This window comes from Alligator sinensis, unplaced genomic scaffold (assembly GCF_000455745.1).
Source record: "Alligator sinensis unplaced genomic scaffold, ASM45574v1 scaffold939_1, whole genome shotgun sequence".
NCBI classification, from domain to species: Eukaryota; Metazoa; Chordata; order Crocodylia; family Alligatoridae; genus Alligator; species Alligator sinensis.
In genome coordinates, this window is record NW_005841995.1 from 108,033 (window position 1) to 128,742 (window position 20,710).

Consider the following 20,710-nt stretch of genomic DNA (forward strand, 5'->3'; position numbering starts at 1 on the left):
TTTGCTCATTTATGCTCTGATGTTAATTGCATTCTTGGCTTTTCCAAAGTCCACTGAACTCAATGGAAAGCTCCTCATTGGGTTGGGCACCAGATCAGGCTCTGTATTATTTCTTGATTGTGCTTGCGAGGAGCTGAGACATCTGTGTTTCTCCAAAGCTGTGTTTGTTTTGTTGTCATCTGCTCTTATGTCCAGCCCATTTTTTGTTGTCTTACACTTGTGTCCTGTCTGATTGCCCACTCTCTAGGGCTGGCACTGGCTTCTTGTTCCATTCCCAGTACTGCTTAACATAATGGGGCCCATGACTGATATCCCTGGATGCTCCTATAATATTGATTCTCAACCAGGGTGCCGTGGCCAAGTGGTAGATTTGCAAATACCTACACATGGTTCACAAGATAAACCCAGAGATTTCAAAATAGGAATTCAGTATGTCAAAAACACTCTGACCTGTTGTAGTTTTTTTGAGGTCTTTGCAACAGAAGAGTTGCTCTCTTACTTTTCTGAGTCAAGAAATGAGTGACAGCTGAGAGCTGGAATTTTCCAAAGGATGCCTTGAGTCTGATGAGGAGTGCCTTGAGTCTACAAAGATTGAGAACCACTGTCTTAAGTATAAATGATACCAATAATACTTTTAATTTAATACTTCTTGTCTACATCACATTGTGCACCTGCCACTTTCCTTAATGTTTAATTTTATGCAAATGCATAACTGCCCTGAATGTCTGTAGACCCTTTTGGTGAGATAAATTGTGTTCAGTGTGCTAAACAATACCAGGCTCTTCAGAGAGATGTGAGAAACAGAGCAGGTCAATAGGGCTTCAACTAAATGTATAAATTAAGACAACATGATAGAAGCTTTGTAGTTTAGCATGGAACAAAGCTCTCATGAAAGCCTTTCTTGTTTTGTTTCATGCCTATAATGCTGCTCTGTTTGGCAGTTCCTTAGAAGCAATGCACTGCTGTTGGAGTACAACAGGCATTTTAGTGAACTGACTGGAAGGGCTGGCTCTAATAGGAATTGAGAGTCTAAATTTGAACTGGCCAGGAACGGAGGGGCCCATTAGACTCCAGCTAAAAGTCACTTGATTTAAACATTCAACATGATAAAGAAATCTCTAACAGAATGGGCGTAAAGTTTTGGAAAATGACTGAAAAATATGGTAGCACCATGGAATTTTGTTTGTCTTCTCATAATACCCAGGTCAAATATACTTGGTTTACAAGAATAATTGACCATTAGAACTGATTTTGATTTTGAAAAAAATGGCATTTTCCTATGTAAACAAATTCCAGTAGAAGATTTTTGACCAATGGTGTTGACAATCCCTTTTTTTACTGCTTGCAGATAAACTCAATCCAGGATTTATGAGTCAAATTGGATTCTTTTTGATTTGTGCATCAACACTAGAAAATATGGGTTCTCCAGGAAATAATTGGAAAGTTCTTAATAATTCAGCTGCTGGTGCAGCAAGGCAGACTAGAATCTCCCAGAGCAATTTTGGATCTGCATTACCAACAGAAATTAAAAATAGAAAAGCATACAGCCCCTTAATGTCCATGTGTGGATCTGGGATTTTTGTAAAGGGGTATATGAGAGCAGTGACCAGTGCTGCAGGGGGCGCTTCACCCCTGCTCCCACCTTTACCTCCCATCCTTGACAGAAAAACTATGCCACGGGAGCAGGAGCTGGGGACTTTGTCCCCAAATCAGGTAGGAATCTTCCCCGCTGCTCTCTCAGCACTCCTTTACCTTCTTCCCTCCCATTTTCCTCCTCCCCTGCCCACCACTTCTGTCCCCAGCTGCCTTGGGGTGGGGGGAGCTCCAGAGCTGCTGCTGCCCTCTTCCAGCTGGGCGGTACAAGCTCAGCCAGGGACAGCAGAAGTGGTAGCAGGCAGGTTCCCTTTCTCTGAGCCTGCTCCCAGGCTGGCAGAGAATAACAGGGGGGACTGCAAAAGGAGAAGGAACCCACCTGCTGCCATTGTGCCACAATTCTAGGCTGAGCCTGACTCTCTGTGCAGCCTGGTAGGAGTGGATCTGAAGCTTTTCTTATCCCAAAGCCATCTGGAGATAGCAGCAGCAGTCAGTAGGGGAAGCAAATGGGAGGGGAGGGAACATGCTGCTGAGCATAGAGGGAAAGGGGTGGGGGGGATTCTTACTTGCTTCTGGGACTTGGCGTTCCCAGCTGCTGCTCCCACAGTGTGGTTTAAAAGGACGGTGCAATGATACCCTCTGGATCTGCCCCTGCTGATGTCTCATACACCGACAGATAACAAATTAGTAAGAAAGTCCGATTTTCTACAGTCACCTTTTCAACATGAGAAACTTTTAGGTCTTAAGGTGTTTGAAACTTACAGAACTAAAGGGGGCAAAATATTGATGATACTAAACCTTGGACATGCAGAAAAGCACCATATGTTGTTGTGTTTGGGAATAATATAATCTTTTCATAGTATCTTTCAAAATTAAAGAAACTACGTCCCAACATTTTTGTCCCAGGTACATTCCCCATGCTTTAAGTTTTAAGTCCAATACTTAGGAATAAGTTAGAATAGAGTGGACAGTGATAGTGAAAGATGAGAGATTAAATCTACTAATTTTTCAGTTTGAAAAACCCAGGTGCTCAATTGGTGTATTCATGAACTCTTAACAGTTCATGCTTCTTGCTTATATTTTCTTGTATGTAATTTATGTTTTAATGAATTCTGGATAACACTTTATTTCTGTTTCCAATGGTAAAGAGGCAATTGGAAACTCTCAGTTCAGCCCTACACTTTTCTCTAGACAATAATGCAATAATGGTTTTATTGAAGTAAATCGGTGTTCTGAACTTTTGTTCAGCGTTCGTTGTACATTTTAAACTTTTATCTGACAATATATTTATCTTTCTTGTGTTGAGCCAGCGTCTACTTCAACATCCTCAAGGCCTGAAGCTTCTCTAAATCATCTATCTAATCTGTTACATAAGCTCATCCAAGTAAAATAAAAATTTGAGACATTAAGCATGTACTGCCAAAGGGAAAACAGGGTTTGTCAAAATGATTCTATTTTTATTACGTCACAAGAGCAGTCAGTTGGAACCAATTTTGTTAATTCATTAAATGAGTCCTCAGCTTTTCTGGGAGAAGGAGCTGCAAAGGATCAGCAGGGTGGGCTTGTCAGCACATTGTGAACTCTTAGATGAAAATTGAGGTTAGTGTTTTATCCTCTAACTCGCACCAATTAGCTGTATTATTTCTGGGAAAGTGGAGCATGTGTTTCATCCGCTGTGCCTCAGCCTGCCCCTGTTCATGGTGAAAGACATATTAGCACCTTTTCACTGTTTTCTACTTTTCCTTCCCTGAACACCAAATGGCTTTTCTTGTGTTTTCTTCCTGGTAGAAATATTTCTCAAAGGTGAGGAACAATCTACAAAAGCAACCATCTGTAAGAGGTACCCATAGAAAACAAATGGTCTTATATTAGTGATTTATCGAAAGAAGCAGAATAGATATGAATAACTTTTAGTACCTCCTTAAAAACTAATGTTATTTAGTAGCAGCAGTAGAGCTGAGTAAGTAGCTGTGGCTCATACTTGCTCTTTGAGAGTACTTGAGTAGCCATGGGGTTTGTGTTCTTTCCTGAAGAGACATGATACAAACTGATTTCTGACTCATCAAATGACAAAATAAAATACATGGTTGACATTATCGCTCCACACCCCAATATGACATCTGAGAAACACAGTTTAATTTTTTCACCCCAGGTTCCTATTGGCAAAGAAATTGAAGGGATGAACATTCTGGGATTGGTACTTTTCGCTCTGGTTCTAGGAGTGGCTTTGAAAAAGCTTGGCCATGAAGGGGAAGATTTGATTCGCTTTTTTAACTCATTCAATGAGGCAACTATGGTCTTGGTGTCCTGGATTATGTGGTAAGTGTAGTTGTGAATACATTACTGCTACAATGTGACCTGGTTTAGGAATGTCCATTTTCTAGCTGTGTTTTTAGATGCAACATCACCATCACAAATAAGGAGTTCTATGATGCTTGTGTGATGGATCTTCTGTGCACATGGGCAGTAACCAGAAGGTCACTCCAATGCAGGATAACAGCTGCTTGAAAATATCTGAATATCCTCTCAAAAATCACCGACAGGGCTCGATTTCGATACTTAGAGAAAATAAGTCTTGATTTCTCAAAGCATCAGAAGCCCTTGGTTGTACACAATTGCATGCCTGATTTTTTTTTACGTGGAATTACTATGACTGCTTAACCAAATTAGGAGACTGGTGTGTTAAAACCTGATTTGTGTGCACGGTTGCAATATTGAAATGCAAAACTCTAAAACTTGTGGTTCAGAGACACGATACCTTTTATTAGAGCAACTAAGAAATCACAAAAAAATATCAGCACATGCAGATTAGCTGCACAGTTGTGATGGCACTTCTCCATTCATCTCATTTTCTTCTGCTTATTTAAAAATTAGGCCCTAAGAAAGGCAATAGGGCTCATGAAAAACAGACCATGTTTAAATATAACTCATTATAACTTGAGTTCTAGAGAACATCCTGGCCAGCTGGAGTAGTGTGCTGTTACAGAACACACAACATTAGTTGGGACAAGAAGCAGGGCTGAAAACTTCAGTCCCTTTGTGTAACAGGAGATGGTAGCAATTCCTTTTTGAGTGGCAGTGGGTGAGATCACAACCCTAGTGAAGTCAGTGGGAGCTTTGCCATTAACTTTAGTGGAAACCAGGGTTTTACCTTAGACATGTTTCACCCTGGATCTCCAGTCATGTAGGGAAGATCTTTTTCCTGAGTAGGAAAGAATTGTGGGAGCCAGAATTTTCAAAATAGAGATCAGCTGCTTATTGAGGTACATAATTTTCCCAGAACCCCCTTCCATATTCCTTCTCCCTTCCCTGCTGTGTATTTGTTTTCTAAGTGTGAACCTCTGATAATGGCTTTCTTCAGAGTTTCACAATCTGGGGTACAATTTCCCCTGAGCGTATATCCTGTAGAAGTTCAGTGTAGGTGAAAGGAAGGAATGTGAGAGCAGAAGAGGAAAGAGGAAATATAAATGGAGGAAAAGGGAAAAAAATTAAAAGCAAAGAACAGCTTTCCAGTTTAGATAGTTGGAGATAGTGTGGCTTAATGATATAAGTTTAACCAATTTAATGAGGGGAACACCACCCAAAAGAATTTGTATGGTTACACTACAAGATTAATGGGACATGGCCAACACAGATTTGGCCTGACATTTTACAAAAGATCAGCTCAACTCTAAGAGTTTCTAAGGATCTAGTTGATTTTTTTACAATTGCTATACAATAATTATTACCATGTAGAAGTTGCAATTTTGAACACTGCAGTTTTAAAGACTCTGAAGGAAAGTGCATGTCTACATGTTCATTGCTCAATGAAATACTAACGAAATGCACAGTAACTACAGTTACTGTGCAATAGCACCAGCACACGTTTTTTGTTTTGTTTTGTTTTTTGTGACGCTTACTGTGCAGTAACTTAATAATATCGCACATATTAGCATGTTTTTGACCGACACGCTACTGCACAGTGTTATTAGGCTACTGCACAGTAAGCATCTCATGTAGATGCGCCCACTGTTTATCAAAGAATGGATAGATCGGTTGTGATAGTGCACAGCAAACAAATGGTAATGGATTTCCGTGTCTGAAAAGTTTTGCAGAGTGAAAACCAGATTCTGAGATCCCTATGTTGGTAGAATAGCATGTTTTATACCAGGGCTAATGGAATCAGCATTGGAGACCCAGTGCCAGGCCTACCAATCATTACTGGGGCTGATTAGGACTCAATGTTTGTGGAAGAATCACAAGACATTAAGCCATGTCATATTCTTCTTTAAATCAAGCAGCGCTTAGCCCACAGCATCCTATTCCAAGTGTCAGAAGTGCTGTGGAGAAGTCGGAACTGGGGGTTCAAGCAGGGCAAACAGGGAACACAAAACTGAGTGTGGGTCTTATTCTTGGTCCAGCTGAGCAGCAGCAGCTTCTCCCAGAGTTGCTCCAAGAAGTCTTTCAAGTGAGACTCCCCCTCACCCCTTTTTAAGTCTCTCTCTAGATATAGATATAGATATGTTTGTGTATATGTATATGCCTCTTCACAGGTGCATTTTTCTTTCAAGCCTGCAGATTTTACACTTGTTCTTTTTCCTCAAGGAGTAGAAAGGATTTGACAAGACATGTGACCTTGTACATACAGACCTTTACATTAGTTACTGTCAGAAGGGATTTACATTTAAAAGTCTCAAAGCTGCTTAAGGCTTTCACTCTTGTGTGTAATTCCTGGGATATCAAACTCTGATAGGTAGGGCTTCTCATACCCCACTCATTACAAAGCTAACACTCCAAGTTAATCAGTCAGTGTGTAATCCTTCGCTTTGTGGATTACTGGAATGCCTTGGCGCCTGGCACAACAGTGTATAGTAATTCTCTTTCCTCCTCTTCCCTTCTCTAATGCTGTGTTCTCTCATGTCCTCAGAACCACTCAAACTTTTCTGGCTTTCCAAGTGGTGGTTAGGGAATGGCAAAATCATGCTTACACCATAAGAACCTGCTTGCCTCTTCATCCTCATCCAAGAACCAAGCCCTTTTCCTATGGGTTATAGGCAGCCAATCAAAGGGCCATCCCAAGCCTAACAGCCTGTCAGGCTCCATGGCTTGGGCCCACCAGTGTCTGTAGCTAGTGGCACACAAGAGAGTTATGTGGCCACCATCTGATTTTACCACTTTTGATTCTTCAGCCTGAATGACTGGAGACTTGTGGACAGCTGAGGCAACCTCCAGCACAAGTCTGGAGTGAGGCTCAGATTCATGCTCAAACTGAGCAGCCCCACAAGGAGAGGAGCTGATGCTCTGAGTGAAGTAGGATGCACGTGGAGAATGATGACAAGTGAAGAACTTTTAGGATCTTCACTTTTTTGTGAAGATCCTAAAAGTTCCTAAACACTTCATGATTTCAGGCTGTCGCAGGCTTGGCCAAGCCTCCTCAAGTCTAGTTATGCCCAGAGGTGATCAGGGAGATTAAAACATCCTTTAGTTCCTTTGCTCAGTATCTGCTAAGCACACAAGGAGATCCTCTTCCTCCTTCCTTCCCAGTGGAAGGTCCCTGTGAGTGCTGTCTTGCTGCACTGTATGTGTTGGGGGCAGGATCAACTCTACAAGAGCTAAACTCAGGTCGATGGCTGCAGCTGAAGATGAGGTTTAGACCTACCTGCAGAGCTTCTCCCTTTTTTTTGCGACAAAGGAGGCCCCACACACATTCCTGGCTACCGAAGAATTTGGGTGTCTACAGAGAGAAGAGGCGGGGGCAGCCGTTTGGCTTGAGTGCAAATCAAGAAGCTTGAGGTCTGTAGACAAATTGCTGAGCTAAATGCCTTCTGTGTGCACCCAAGCACTCATTAACAGCCTCTGACTGAATTCCCTGCCATTGTGGCTGACACAGCTCTTTCTGTCCCATGGTGAATGGGCTGGCATGCACGTGTCTCTCACTTTGTTCCACGGACTTCATCAAGCTGCTGCCGTCAGTCTCAGCTTGTTGGCAGCTTTCCTTCATCACCCTCCTCCTCTGTCACCCTCCCCAGCTCTAGACATGGCACTGCTCCCTGGTACCTTCCCAGCTCCAGCCTTCCCTGGAATGACCATGCCCCTTCTTAGAATTAGGCATTTGCCTGGCATCCTTCCTGAGGGAATAAATCTCTACATTACAGTCTCTTTTTACACTCTCCCCTATCAGCATGCTGTCTCCCTGACAGCTTTTGCCAGTCCACACCCAGCCTGGCTGCCTTTCTCCAAGGCACAGGCCTCCCTGAATGTCTTTTTTTCCATCTGCAGGCCAAAAACAGCTTATCCAGCTTGACAACATCCCTTCTAGCAACCAAGAGGTACCCACCCTAGTACTTTCACAGGAGCATGTAGGGCACAGGACCCTGGGTATTCATTGGCTCTGCAGTGGTGGTATTTCAGCAACAGGGCAAAGTTGGGTCGCTGGGAGATGCTTGTGAACAGGAAGAATTGGTCCCTAAACAGAAATGTTGTGTGTCCTTTTGAGGCTTGTCTCTCATGTTTCTTCCTGCTTTGTCTTTACACAGGTATGTGCCTATTGGCATCATGTTCCTTGTCGGGAGCAAGATTGTGGAAATGGAAGATATAACACTTCTGGTGACCAGCTTGGGAAAGTACATTTTTGCCTCGATTCTGGGTCACGTTATCCATGGAGGAATCATTTTGCCACTTATTTATTTTGCATTCACACGCAAAAATCCTTACAGCTTTCTCTTGGGACTTATAATGCCATTTGCAACAGCCTTTGCCACTTGCTCCAGGTGAGCTATTGCGCTTCTTTCTCGTACACAGCCACTGCAAACTAGTTATATTCTATATTTTAATATTTCATATTTTAATTTTATTTAGACCTACATATTGTCTTTGGGTTTGCATAGGATAGTGCCTGGGCATACAGTTCCTCCCCTACAAAGTCAGTTGGACACCGTGGGTGCCTACAGATGTGCTCATTCGCATTCTAACGAGAACGTGTCGGAGAAGATTCGATTCATCAAGTCTGCTCAGTGTTCTAATTAGAACGCTCTAGCATCGCGTTACCCTCATGTGTATTAAGCCCTATGTGTTTCAAAATGGCTATGGAGTCGCTTTATCTAAACCTTGCTGAATGAGCTTTAGTAGGGCTACCATATTTCCAGTTCCAAAAAAGAGGACACCTGTTGGGCCCCACCCTGTCCTTCACTCCCAAGCTGAAGCCCCCCTGCTCCCCCCAGCCCTACCAGAGGGGGCCTCCAGCTGCCCCATCCCGACTGGGCCGGAACGCAGTGGCTGCAGCGACTCTGACTTGTGTGAGTGGTGGCGGAGTGAGTCCGGCCCCAGCACGGACTGGAGGGAGGAGGAGTGGTGGCCTGTGGAAACCCTGTCCTGCACTGGGGCTCCTGCACTGTGCCAGACAGCCTGGCCACAACCCCCCCCCCATGGCAGCATTTCCCAGGTGCCTGCCCCTGCGACCATGGGCACCAGCCACTGATGCCACTAGCCCAGCCATGCAGTTCCCTACTGCCCCCAAAGTGCCTGCCCCTCCTTCCTGCCCTGTTCCCCCACTGGAGGGGCAGGCACTTCCCCCCCTGGCCCTGTGCTCTTCCACAGCCCTAACACCTGGACAGCATCCCCCAGCGTTGGCAGGCACCTGCTGTCCTCACACACCCTGGCCCTCCAACTCTCCTTCTCCTGACAGTCTCCAAGCCCTGGCCCTGCAATCCCTACACCCAGCTGCCAAGGCTGCTTCCACCACCGTGCCAAGCTGCATGCTGGGCACGTGTATGTGCGTGTGCAGACACATGTGGTGCCCCCTGCTCCAGTTGCCCTCCCCCTGCTCCCACCAGTGGAGCAGAGCAAAATCCTGGACATTTGTTCAGATCTCAAAAAAAAAAAAAACGCCTGGACGGAGATTGGAGGATACAAAAAGGACATGTTCTGGAAAACCTAGACACATGGTAACCCTAGCTTTAGATAAAGCATCCCGCAGCCATTTTGAAATGTGCATGGAGCTTAATGTATGTGACAATGAGCTGCTTTAATTTAATTAGAGTGGCTGTCCAGGAACCACTTTCATTAAAACAGCCTTCTCCCATGCCAGAGCATGTGTATAGGCAGCCCACGTGGAGTAATTTTATGTCCAGGTGTAGTTTTTTCTGGAGCTTTTTGTCAGCAGCAATATATTCCACGTACCTCAACAAAAGGCTTTGATGCACCACCCCTTCCTTATGACTTGTATGGACCTTAGGTTCCAGGGGTGCACATGCTTCAGCAAATGGATGCAAGACTAAGGAGCTGTTTGTTTGTTTTCCCATGTAAAAAAAAGTACTTTATTGATCATAGCTGAAGAAGATGGCAACCTTGTTTTGCTAACAAGCTGTACTTTGGCTGGAAATAGTTAAATTTGGCTACTGGAAATAAGTAGGGACCTACCAAACTCATGGGTCCTGGCAGCCAATTACACAGCTGTAACATGCCCCCGGCCCCCGATTTCATGGCCGTATGATGGCCGGGGCTGCCATTTTGAAGAGGGAACAAAGCAGGGGGCCCCCCCACGCCTCTGATTGGCTGAGGGGCACCGCAAGTCCCACTCCTCCCAGGCATTGACTGAAAGCCCTAGCCCTAATTAGAGCTGCCTGGCTTGTTTAATTCATTAATTATCACCCTCTTCAAGTTGGGGGGGGGGAGGGTGATAATTACTGAGTAAACAAACAGTTTAATAGCAGCAATTAAACAGTTCTCTACCCAAATGAAGTGTAAACCTAGCTAGCTACCTGGCTAAAATAAAGCAATACTTTTCCCTGCTCCCCCACCACTCCCCTTCTGGAGACCAGAGACACGAATTTTTCATGCCTCTCCCTCCCCTCACTGCTGCCACCCCCCTCTTCAGGAGAGGGGCACTTAGCTTTATTTTGTCTGCTTCCTTCGCTATCCCCTAGCCCTTCTAGGAGAAAGCTCTTTGCCGGCTTTTTAAAAATAGCTGATTCCCCGCGCTTTTTCATGGGGAACCAGCTATTTCGTGATCATGAGAGACTGCCAATTACATGATTTCCATTAAATTGTGTATTTGGTAGGTCCCCAGAAATAAAACCCTGAGAAGGCTATTGAGACAGCATAGTGCTGACTAGGAAACACTTGGGGTGACAGAACAACAAAAGAAATCCTCTCCATGTGCCCTTCAGTTGTAAGAGGGGTTAATACAGGTGTGTAAGCTCTGTGAAGATGAGGAAACCCTGGTTCAGGGCTGTTTTAGTGTTCTACTTAAGGTCCATCTCTCAGCAGGGAACTGGATTCTCAGCTGGTGTCAATTGATGCAGTTCTGTTGCCTTCAGTGGCCTAGGCCAGTTTATACTAGTGGCTTTATGAGTTGTGGGTCTAGCCCCATAATATTTTATTCCCAATGATCCACAACTGTTTGACTAGCAAGTCTGTCATCCATACCTTTCTTTCCACTGTGAAAACTACTGCAGGAACTTCAGATCAGGACCCATGACAGCTAGTGCTGTGTTAATGCAGGTTTGTTGTGATTAAGAGCAGAAGATGTATTGAATGATGATGTTGTTTGGATTCAATTAAAAATTAAACATTAAAGGGCTTGCAAGGAAATATAAGTAATTTGTTGAGGCTGCTGCTACAGCACTTTGAGGCAGGAAAGCGTGAGTTTTGGATTGAATAATCATATAAAATATACATATTTTCTGCTTTTATAAAACTCGAGACATGTTAATTCAGATAAATGCATCACTGTTCTATTTACTTCATGCACGTTTGTATTTATTTTCAAAGTACAGTAACACCTAAACAGGATTGAAACTACATTTTGTCACGCACTAGACAAAGTTCTTACTTTAAAAGCTTCTAATCTAAATATACAAGCAGTACCATAGCAAAGGAGGGGTGAGTGGGGTGACCCCCCCAGGTGCTGAATCGAAGGGGCATCAATAGGCACTGCCCAGCCGGGTGGGTTGTGGGACAAAGCTGCAAGCAGCTTATCTGGGGGGGCGCAGGAATCGGGGGGCAGCTTCTGCTGCTGCATGCACTCCTGGGCAAGAGGGCTTGTCCTGGGCACCAAACTTCCTTTGTGCAGCATTATATTTAAGTCAGTCAAAAGGTGTGCATAAGGAAGAGACAGGTAGACACAGAGATGGGGAAATAGGTTGCCTGTAGTTGGACATCAGATCAGCCAAAGCCAGGAATGGGCCTTGAACTCTAGCCTCCGGTCCTATGCCCTACCAGTGCAACTGGTCTACCATAATGTGGCTGTTATAGCATGAGAATCAGCAGTTGCCTAAAATTGTAAGCTTAGACTGATATTAAAATTATTCAGTATAAACCAAAACCAAGATATGTAATTTTCCAATAGTGCCTTTGTAAAAGGGTGCAAGTCCCTCTTGTGTTCTAAAATGTTCGCAAGATGAGTTCAGTGTCTGGGCCAACCAAACCTCTGTGGTGATGTCAGGAAGACTTATGTCATTGCAGATCTTTTAACTGGGCCTCAAAGCTGATTTAGTTCAGATGTATTATTCCTTCTCTACCAGCAGCGGTAAACAAAAAATGTTTGAATTTTATATCATTGGAAAGACTAACCAGTTAATCCTGAGGCTGACCAGAGCCAGCCCCTAAGTCTTTTCCCTTTGGCAATTAAATGACACAATTTAAGGCTAAGATTTTCAAAATCAACTAACAATTCTGGATACTAAAACTGAAGCCCTTTTCAGATGCCTCAAGTCAGTCTCAAAGCTACGAGTCAATTTTGAAAATCTTGATATGGGACTGGAAAAAATAGCAATAATTGGATACGTACATTGGGTCACAGAGGACCTGATTGATGCATGATTTTATTTTTTCTCTTATCTTTCCAGCTCAGCTACTCTCCCATCAATGATCAAGTGTACTGAAGAAAACAACGGCGTGGACAAGAGGATCAGTAGATTTATCCTTCCTATCGGGGCTACTGTGAACATGGATGGAGCTGCTATATTCCAGTGTGTGGCAGCTGTGTTTATTGCTCAGCTGAATAACGTTGACCTCAATGCTGGACAGATCTTCACTATTCTGTAAGTTGTTGACTATTAAGACCACATTGCCTTGGCTCCCAAACACGACATTAAACCTGTAGTCTTCCTGCTTTTTACTGTAATCATTTTTAGTAACTAGCAGTTCAGATTCTAGCCCTCTGGCTATACTGTATAATGACATAGCAGGAGTGTGTCAGGCTACATAGACCTTGTTTTAACATTTACTTTATCAATTTGGACACTTAGAAATTTGGAATCTTACATAGTTGCTAGGGATCACAAAACCTCTCCTCCCCTTTCTTCCCTCCCATGCTCCCTCCTTCTCTGCTTATTACCAGACTTCGGTAATTGCATGGCCAAACTGACATTACATGTGCTGGGGACCTGAGCAGAGGCTAAGGCAAAGGCCTCTCCTTCCTCCCAATCAGGCGGTGGATGACTTGCACTGCTGTTCTGTAGGTATGAGCTCACTTAACCCAGTAAGTTGGTGTGGGCCGCTCTGGAGTCTCTCTGGTTGCTCTAAACCAGCCCTCTCCATGGCTTTTCTCATTTCCCTATTCTTACTGTCCTCATTAACCCCTCATTTGCCTTTACTTCCCATGTTGGATGCTGCCAAATCCCATAGTTTGTTTCTTTATCACTAGTCCAAACTCCTTATTTTCCTTTCCATACCTATGTTGACATCTGGGTCCCAGCCTTGATATTTCCTGAATGTATAGTGACAGCAGAAGGAGCAGAGCCCATACTTTATGAACTACTTGGAGGCGTAAGAATAACAGCACTCGGGACCCATTCTTATTCATCTCCATTTTTGTGCATCAACAGAATGCATAGCCAGATACAGACAAAAAAATGGCGTGTTTGCTTTGGTTAAAATCCGTGCTTTAGGCAAATATATGCTGTGGCCTGTGGGTGAGCATGCTAACCAAAAATCATGCCAACCTGTTTGAATGCACTTTCAGCGTCACTGCCACTGCATCCAGTGTCGGAGCAGCTGGAGTCCCATCGGGTGGAGTTCTGACCATTGCCATCATCCTGGAGGCCATTGGACTTCCTACGAATGATCTGTCTTTGATATTAGCAGTGGACTGGATTGTGTAAGTACTTCATACATTGCTTACCTGCTGTTGCCTATGCAGGCAAATTACAGCAGTAGTCCAAAAAAATAAAAGCCCAAATCACCCACTTACACCTCACCAGAAATGTCAAAGAATGATATAAAGGGAAATCCCTTCTCAGTTAAATAAGAGCTGTAGGGCAGATCGTCAAGTCCATATTCAGATTATACTATACCTTTGACTTTAGTACCCTTAGCAGGCATTATTGTTAAGAGTTGGACAAGAGAGCGTGGCTAGAAATTAGATGGAAATTAATTAGAAGGAAAAAAACCAGATGCTGAGAATTGGGGAGATGCATGGTTCAGACAGCTCTCTTGGAGAGATTATCTTTCCCACAGCCTGACAGTGTATCCTGAAATTCAGCCTTGTCAGTGCTCCTCAATTTGACTTTGTATCTCACTACAAAATAACTCCTCCTTCTCCTGGAAAGGTTAAAAGATGCTTCATAGCTCAGTTGAGTGACGTGGGAATGGATACAAACACCCGAGAGGTATACGCAGCATTTCCAGCTGTTTTTCATGGTTTTTCATAGAGTAAGCTCTGTGGACCTGGGACTCCCAGCCTGTCCTCTCCAGCACTCGTATAAGCCTCTAACCCTTCCCATTCTTCTCAGCAGGTTTATAACTAGAGCACGTGTACAGCTGTAGTAAAGCTTTACTTGCAGTCAGCTTGTTTACTTGTTAATCCTTGGAGACCAGAAAGTTGAATAGCCAATCTTAATATGCCCAAAAGCCCAGTTTTAAAGTACTTAGACCCTGACATCTAAACAGCTAGTGAGATAAGCAGTTTGCATGCCCTGACATGATCTGCATTCAAGACCACTGACTGGAGAAGGCTGTTGGACCCAGTCCATTAGCTGGATTACCACTGAGTGCACAAGGTGAGGGAAAAGAGCAACAGGCCTTCTGCCTCAAGCATATTTGACCCTTATGTAGAGCCTCGTGTTGCCTGGAGCCCATGGTCTGCTCCCTGCTATTGCCCCCCTGGGGCAGCAGCCATTTCAAAATATGCAGGGAGGAGAAATCGGAGCAATTCTTTGCTGCTTCACATTGGGAACAGCTGTCCTTGCTTCTTTAGGAGTGTGACATTGGTTGTGCTTTCCCAGGTACCACTGGGAGCCCCAAGGGTCATGGGGTACAGGGCCACATGGCTCTGAGCTCCAGTTAGTTAATGCAAGCCACCTTCCCTTTCACACATTGTGATCAGTGCTGTGTTCTAGTCATGGATGTCAACCTCGTTGTAGCATCCTGCCTGGTTGTAATTATAGGAAGGAAAATAGTCCTGTGACATGTCTGCACATAAAACATTAAGTAACCAAACAGTACAAAGTCACAAGTTAAGCACATGATAAAATTAGACCAGAAAATGACTGTGTGTAGATGAAGAGAATGTACCTTTTCTTACCAGCCACCCATCAGTTTAATCATCTCTACCATTTCAAATAACCAAATGGCCTTTAAACCTTCTTCCATTAAATTGTATCCATGTTACGTTATTTTGTGTGGTATGGCCAAAGGGCAGTGGGATATGACATGGGGCCAAGCTAAGACAGAAGCTCTAGTGTCGGGCAAGCATTTTCTGCCTGGTTTTATGCTTAACTGAACATCAGGGTCTGCAAATTCAGGCAAGACTATTACTAGGTTTCATTGTACAGAGGGGAGACAGCGAATGCAGCAAAAACAGAGAAAAAAGCTTATGAAAAACTGGGCACACATAGACACCAATGAAAATGAGCTGAGTGGCAGAGAAGACCATGAACAAACAAATCCCATTTATGCTCTGTAAGAGAGTAGCCACATCTGTGTGTGCATGGTTGAGTTTGTTATCCCTAATGACAGGCAAGCTGTAAGGCCTGCCTCATCCATAGGCACACTTGGCAACTTGGTGCTGTTTGCAGTTTTGATGGCAGAACAGCAGTGGAATTGGGAGTTTCCAACACAGAGATCAGGGTTGAGGATTGGATTCAGGGCTCTCAATTCCTGTGCTACTGGAGACAGGGAGAGGGGCAGTTGCGGTATTGATTGGTACAGTAAAGGTGCTTGATCTTGAGGATCAGGAAACACAATTGGCACTTGCTTTTCCATGAGATAGGCCAGGACACCTGCTTTAGAGGAGACCACTTGTGCTTCCTCCCCTGCCTGGGGGAAGAGCACTACACTGGCAGGAAGTATAGAAACCAAGGTGGGCTTACCCATGAAACACTTACACTGTCCCTTTCTGAACACTGCTTAAACTCTGGTAATGCATAATGAGAGCATCTAATGCCATTGCATATGCAGCATGAGCCAAGCATATCCATTCACTATCTCCATTGACTTCAGTGGAGTTATAGCAGGGATGAATTTGGCCCTATACACTGAATTGTGCCTCAAGTTAAAAGGCTGCCTGTATGCTTTTACTATTGCCCAGGGACCGAACCACCACTGTTGTGAACGTTGAAGGAGATGCCCTGGGAGCGGGCATTCTTCATTATCTGAATCAAAAAGAAATGAAGAACAAAGAGCAGGACCTAAAAGAAGTCAATGTAGAAGCGATTCCAAACTGCAAATCTGAAGGGGAAACATCACCTCTGGTAACACACATGAACCAAGCCTCCAACCCAGCCAGCACGGTGGAGCCACCTTCTAAAGAATCAGTCTTGTGAACTAGGGGCAGCTTGTGAATGAGCATTGTAGAGGTGGACTGCAAACTTGTTAACATGCCTGGACTGTTTGCACTGCAATCTGGGGCCGGATGGATGCTAAACTTTTCAGTTTTGACATGTTTTGAATCTTGTTAGGCAGGTATGTCTTTGTGAGTGCTTGTTTTTCCCTGGTAAGAGCAATCACCTTGACATGGTATTTTGGGGTTTCATATTGTGTGTGTGTGTGTGTGTGTGTGTGTTTTGTGCATGCATACACATGCACACGTAGGAAAACAATACCATCCGAACTTTTGGTTTAAAAAGATATTCAGCAATAGAGTTCATGGGGGTGGGAAGGAATGAAGTAACCAGCAAGTATTGATGGTAGCTGGAAAACATCCAGGGGCAGGCAATTATTTTGGGCGGAGGGCTGCTTACTGAGTTTTGGCAAGCCATTGAGGGCCGCATGACAGACAGCCGGGGGCAGATAAATATTAATTTTCTAAATTTTTTTAGGGGCCCCGTAGGCCAGCTAGAATGGCCTGGAGGGCTGCATCCGGCCCGTGGCCTCATTTTGCCCACCCCTGTATTAGACGGTATTGTGCTGTACAAGGCTGAGGTCTAGCACATCCTTAATTGTATTTAGGTACCAGTACTTACTGTGAAATACCAGCTTAGGACTCTCTAGTGAAACAGTAGAAAGTGCCATTTTTGTCCCCCTGTCCATTAAAAACATTATTGCAGACAAATGTTGGAAACCTGTTTTGTTTGGGGATTTTTTTTTTTTTCAAATTTAGTATGAGAGCCTGATCTTCTTTCCAGTCTCATGCTGTATTACCAGAACATTTGCGGGAAGGCAGACCTCACAGCAGCTTTCACTCTCTACTCCCTCACTTTTGGTGATGTAAATTTAAAGGCAAAAACATGCCTTTAAAATAAGAGGTCTGGTTCCCAGCTTCCCTCCCAAAGCGGCAAAACAAGCCACTCATAAACCAGTTGTGGTACAGTAAGTACTCTGGGATTGAGAATTTTTATAGCAAGTCACAGAATTGGTGATAACAGCCCTGAGACAAAAAAAATTGTCAGCTACATACATTTAAATGTACATGTATGCACCTGCCACTGCTGTGTTTTCTGTTTGTGTGTATTTAATGGATTAAGCCAAACATGGTGTGAGGTTCAACTTGCACTATGCAAGGTGTTGTCTTAACTCCTCCAGGGTACTCTGCCTGACGCCTGAGCCAACTGCTTTCTGACTCGCCCCCCAGGCTTTGTAAATTTACAAAGCCCACTGAAGTCACTGTAAAGCTCCATTTCATTGCTGTGGGTCTTGAATCAGGTCCGTAAAGCCTCAAAATGAACACTGTTTAAACGTTCAGGTCTCATCTGACTTGTGATGGAAAACAAGCATGACACCTTGCCATGACTTATTTTAGAGTGAGCTTCCCAGGCACATTTAGTACCATCATTGCAAGTTTATGCTGTCCTCACTGTGCCCCTGAGAAAAGTCATTGTTGGCTTGTCTCAGCGAGATACATTTGTAGAGATTCTTTCCCTTTTCCTACCTCCTCTCTGTACAGGAGAGAGAGAGAGTGGAAAGACTTCTATTGCTGGAGTTTCTCATTATGACAGCTCAGATTTACTAAGAGCAGCAGCTTTGGCTCATAGAGTATCTTTCCTCATGAAGGAGCGCACAGTGCATTGCAAAATGACATGCAAAATGTCATTGCAGAGGTTACGTCCCCCATCACTGGAGGGCATGCCAAAGTCTGCACCAGCTTCCGTTTCTGCATAGATATATGATGTAGCCTTCTATAGCGTGCATTGCAATAATCACATGTAGCAAAGTGATTATAATTACCTGAGTTGGAATTTAACCAAGGCTAACACTCCTACCCTTACGAAAAGGTGCCATAGTATTTTAATGGACCAGAAATGTTCAGGACCAATCTTTGTGTTGTCCAAGAAGCCTGGAATCTTGCAGGTAGCTAAACTCTATTTTAGGCTCATGTGAAGAGCCTGTTCTTTTACATATGGGCACATCTACACGTGCACTTTAATGTGCATTAGCCTATTTTAATGTGCATTAAAGGATCACAAAAAATACCATGCATTTTTGCTAATGCACATTAAAATGGGCTAATGCACCCTTTTCTAGTCCCTCATAATGGAGGTACTAAATTTAATGTGCATTACCAAAAATGCATTAATGAACGTGTAGACACATCCCGTATGTATTATTCTTACATAGCAAGTATCATGCCTGGGATTTCATGAAAGTTGAAACATTTTTTCCCTATCAACACATCTTCTTATGAATTATTTTGTCCATCATCATTGTCATGAGCAATATTTTTATTGGCTGCTTAATGTAGTGTTATTTGCTTTCAACACAATGCAGGCCTGTGTGACTATTATGTTGTTTCTGGGCTCTTCCATCCCATTTGTTCTTCGCCTTGAGTGGGCTATGCAAAATCATAAAGGCTTCAATGTTACAGTATCTTTACTGCAAAAAAACATGGTTATGTGTTAACAGCTGTCCATGGGCCCTGATCCAAAACCCTTCTGAAGAGCAGCATCTTTTTCCATTGGATCAAGCCCTTAAAATAAGGGTGTGAGTTGAAAAAATAAGTGTGTGAAGGATCTTCATAATTCTTACAGTGTAGGAATTGCAGGAATGTTCTGCTTCTCTGATATGATCATTATCATACAATATGCAGAGATCGCCATGTTTTAAAGCACTTTATGGGATCTGTAGCAAAGGGGCTGCCTATGGGCCAGCCAAGCTGCCACTATGCACAGCTGCACTGCAAGGGAAGTCCATCACAACTGCGCTGCTGTCAGCGCCAGTCACCAGGATTTCTTTGTAATATGGACACGATCTGTAAAATAATTTCAGTGACTTTGAATTAATACATCATTGAGCTGAAAAAATGTTACTGCTTCTTTTCTTGGTTTGTCTCTAGGCTAGCAACATGTTTTGTTACTTGACTTCCCTTCCACAAATAATATGGATTCCCTGATGAAATAAGGCTTTTTCATGCCTTTGATTTGGAATAGGCAAATCCTGTCTTTTCCTCCTAGTACCAGAATACAGGAGTTTGGTGCAAAAGTACTTCCCGGGGATTGATGGGTTTTACAACCCCTACAGACCCTGGGCTATGTCAGCCTCTTCTGTGTGTTTACTTTGCCTCCTTGTTGTAAGGACAGGCCAGTGAGTCTGCATAGTTGTAGGCTCGTTCTAACATCCTCCATAAGGCAACATGATCTCAAGGTAAGTATGGGCCTCCATGTTGAAGATGCTTTGATAGTTGGAAATTTACATGAAGGCTTCTTTACTTAAATCTGGCAGTGGAATTTTATTGCCTATTTAAACTGCCAGCGTGGTGAGAATCTGACCCTCTGTCTTCACTTCCCATCTGCAAAATGGAGAGTACATAGTAATAATCTATAGCTGTGGTCAACTGTTGTCGCATTGTTCGACAGGTCACTGCAAGATAAAAGGCTCTCTTGAGCCATATGACCCATTGGGTCAGCATATTTAAGGAACACTAGTTTTTGTAGCTGCTGGCTTGCAAAGGAGTGACATGGCTGGCATTGTCTGGCCACTGCTCCCTCACAATGTAAGGAATGAGCCTGAAACACAACTTTGACACAACGGGTGCCTCCTCTACAGCCCACCAGAGTGTCCTTCTACTTCTCTAGTTAAAAACCATTCCTGAACTACTTGGATCCATCTTCTTCTCCTTTGGCAGCAGTTTTTTGGTCCTGACAATGTTTTGCTAATCATGTTGAATCACATTGACCAGTTTACAGTTCAGTATTTTATTGTAAAAGTGGTGTTTGGGTTTCTAGCCGTGTTGTGACTGGCTACTGGGCGCTATTGCAATAATAATAATTATTGCCAGAGTCCCCACTTTGCTGTTGAAAGAGCAGCTTGACACCTTCTTCCTTTGCAGTCTTTCCATCTCCATGTTCTCATTCCCTACGGCATTCCCACCCAGACCTTTCCTCTCATTCATTCTTTCCTCCCTACCCCTCTTTACCACAGTGCCATAGGATATTTGTCCCTATCTGGGAAAAAGACCCAGCTGTACGCAGTTGAATACTGTTGTATGTGTAACTTTCTTGAGAATGCCTAAGTGGATCTTAGGGATGTAGCTTTAGCCGATCTTTTCACATTTGTAGGCTGAGATCCCTTGTCCAGCCACCACTTTCCAAGGCTCAGTTAGTACATTAGTTGCCTTGATCAATGACACTATGTAGTACCTGTGGGTGCCTATAACCGTGCTCCTTCGCATTCGAAATAGAACAGGTCGGAGCAGGCTTGATCAATAGAGTCTGCTCCGGGTTCTAATTCGAATACTGCAGCATCATGTCTATTAAGCCCCTGC

General features: G+C 43.7%; 1 protein-coding gene across 1 annotated transcript in view; it reads left to right on the forward strand.

Annotated features, from left to right (window-relative positions):
* The window catches only part of SLC1A4 (solute carrier family 1 member 4), a gene marked incomplete at its 5' end in the record, with an annotated part of 40,433 nt that extends 21,703 nt beyond the window's left edge, over positions 1–18,730 (forward strand). The window contains 5 exons of the mRNA XM_025201458.1: positions 3,746–3,912; positions 8,109–8,342; positions 12,420–12,614; positions 13,538–13,672; positions 16,103–18,730. Coding sequence (XP_025057243.1) covers positions 3,746–3,912; positions 8,109–8,342; positions 12,420–12,614; positions 13,538–13,672; positions 16,103–16,337 — 966 coding nt within the window. The remainder of the gene's footprint in view (positions 1–3,745; positions 3,913–8,108; positions 8,343–12,419; positions 12,615–13,537; positions 13,673–16,102) is intronic.
* Between the last annotated feature and the right edge of the window lie 1,980 nt (positions 18,731–20,710).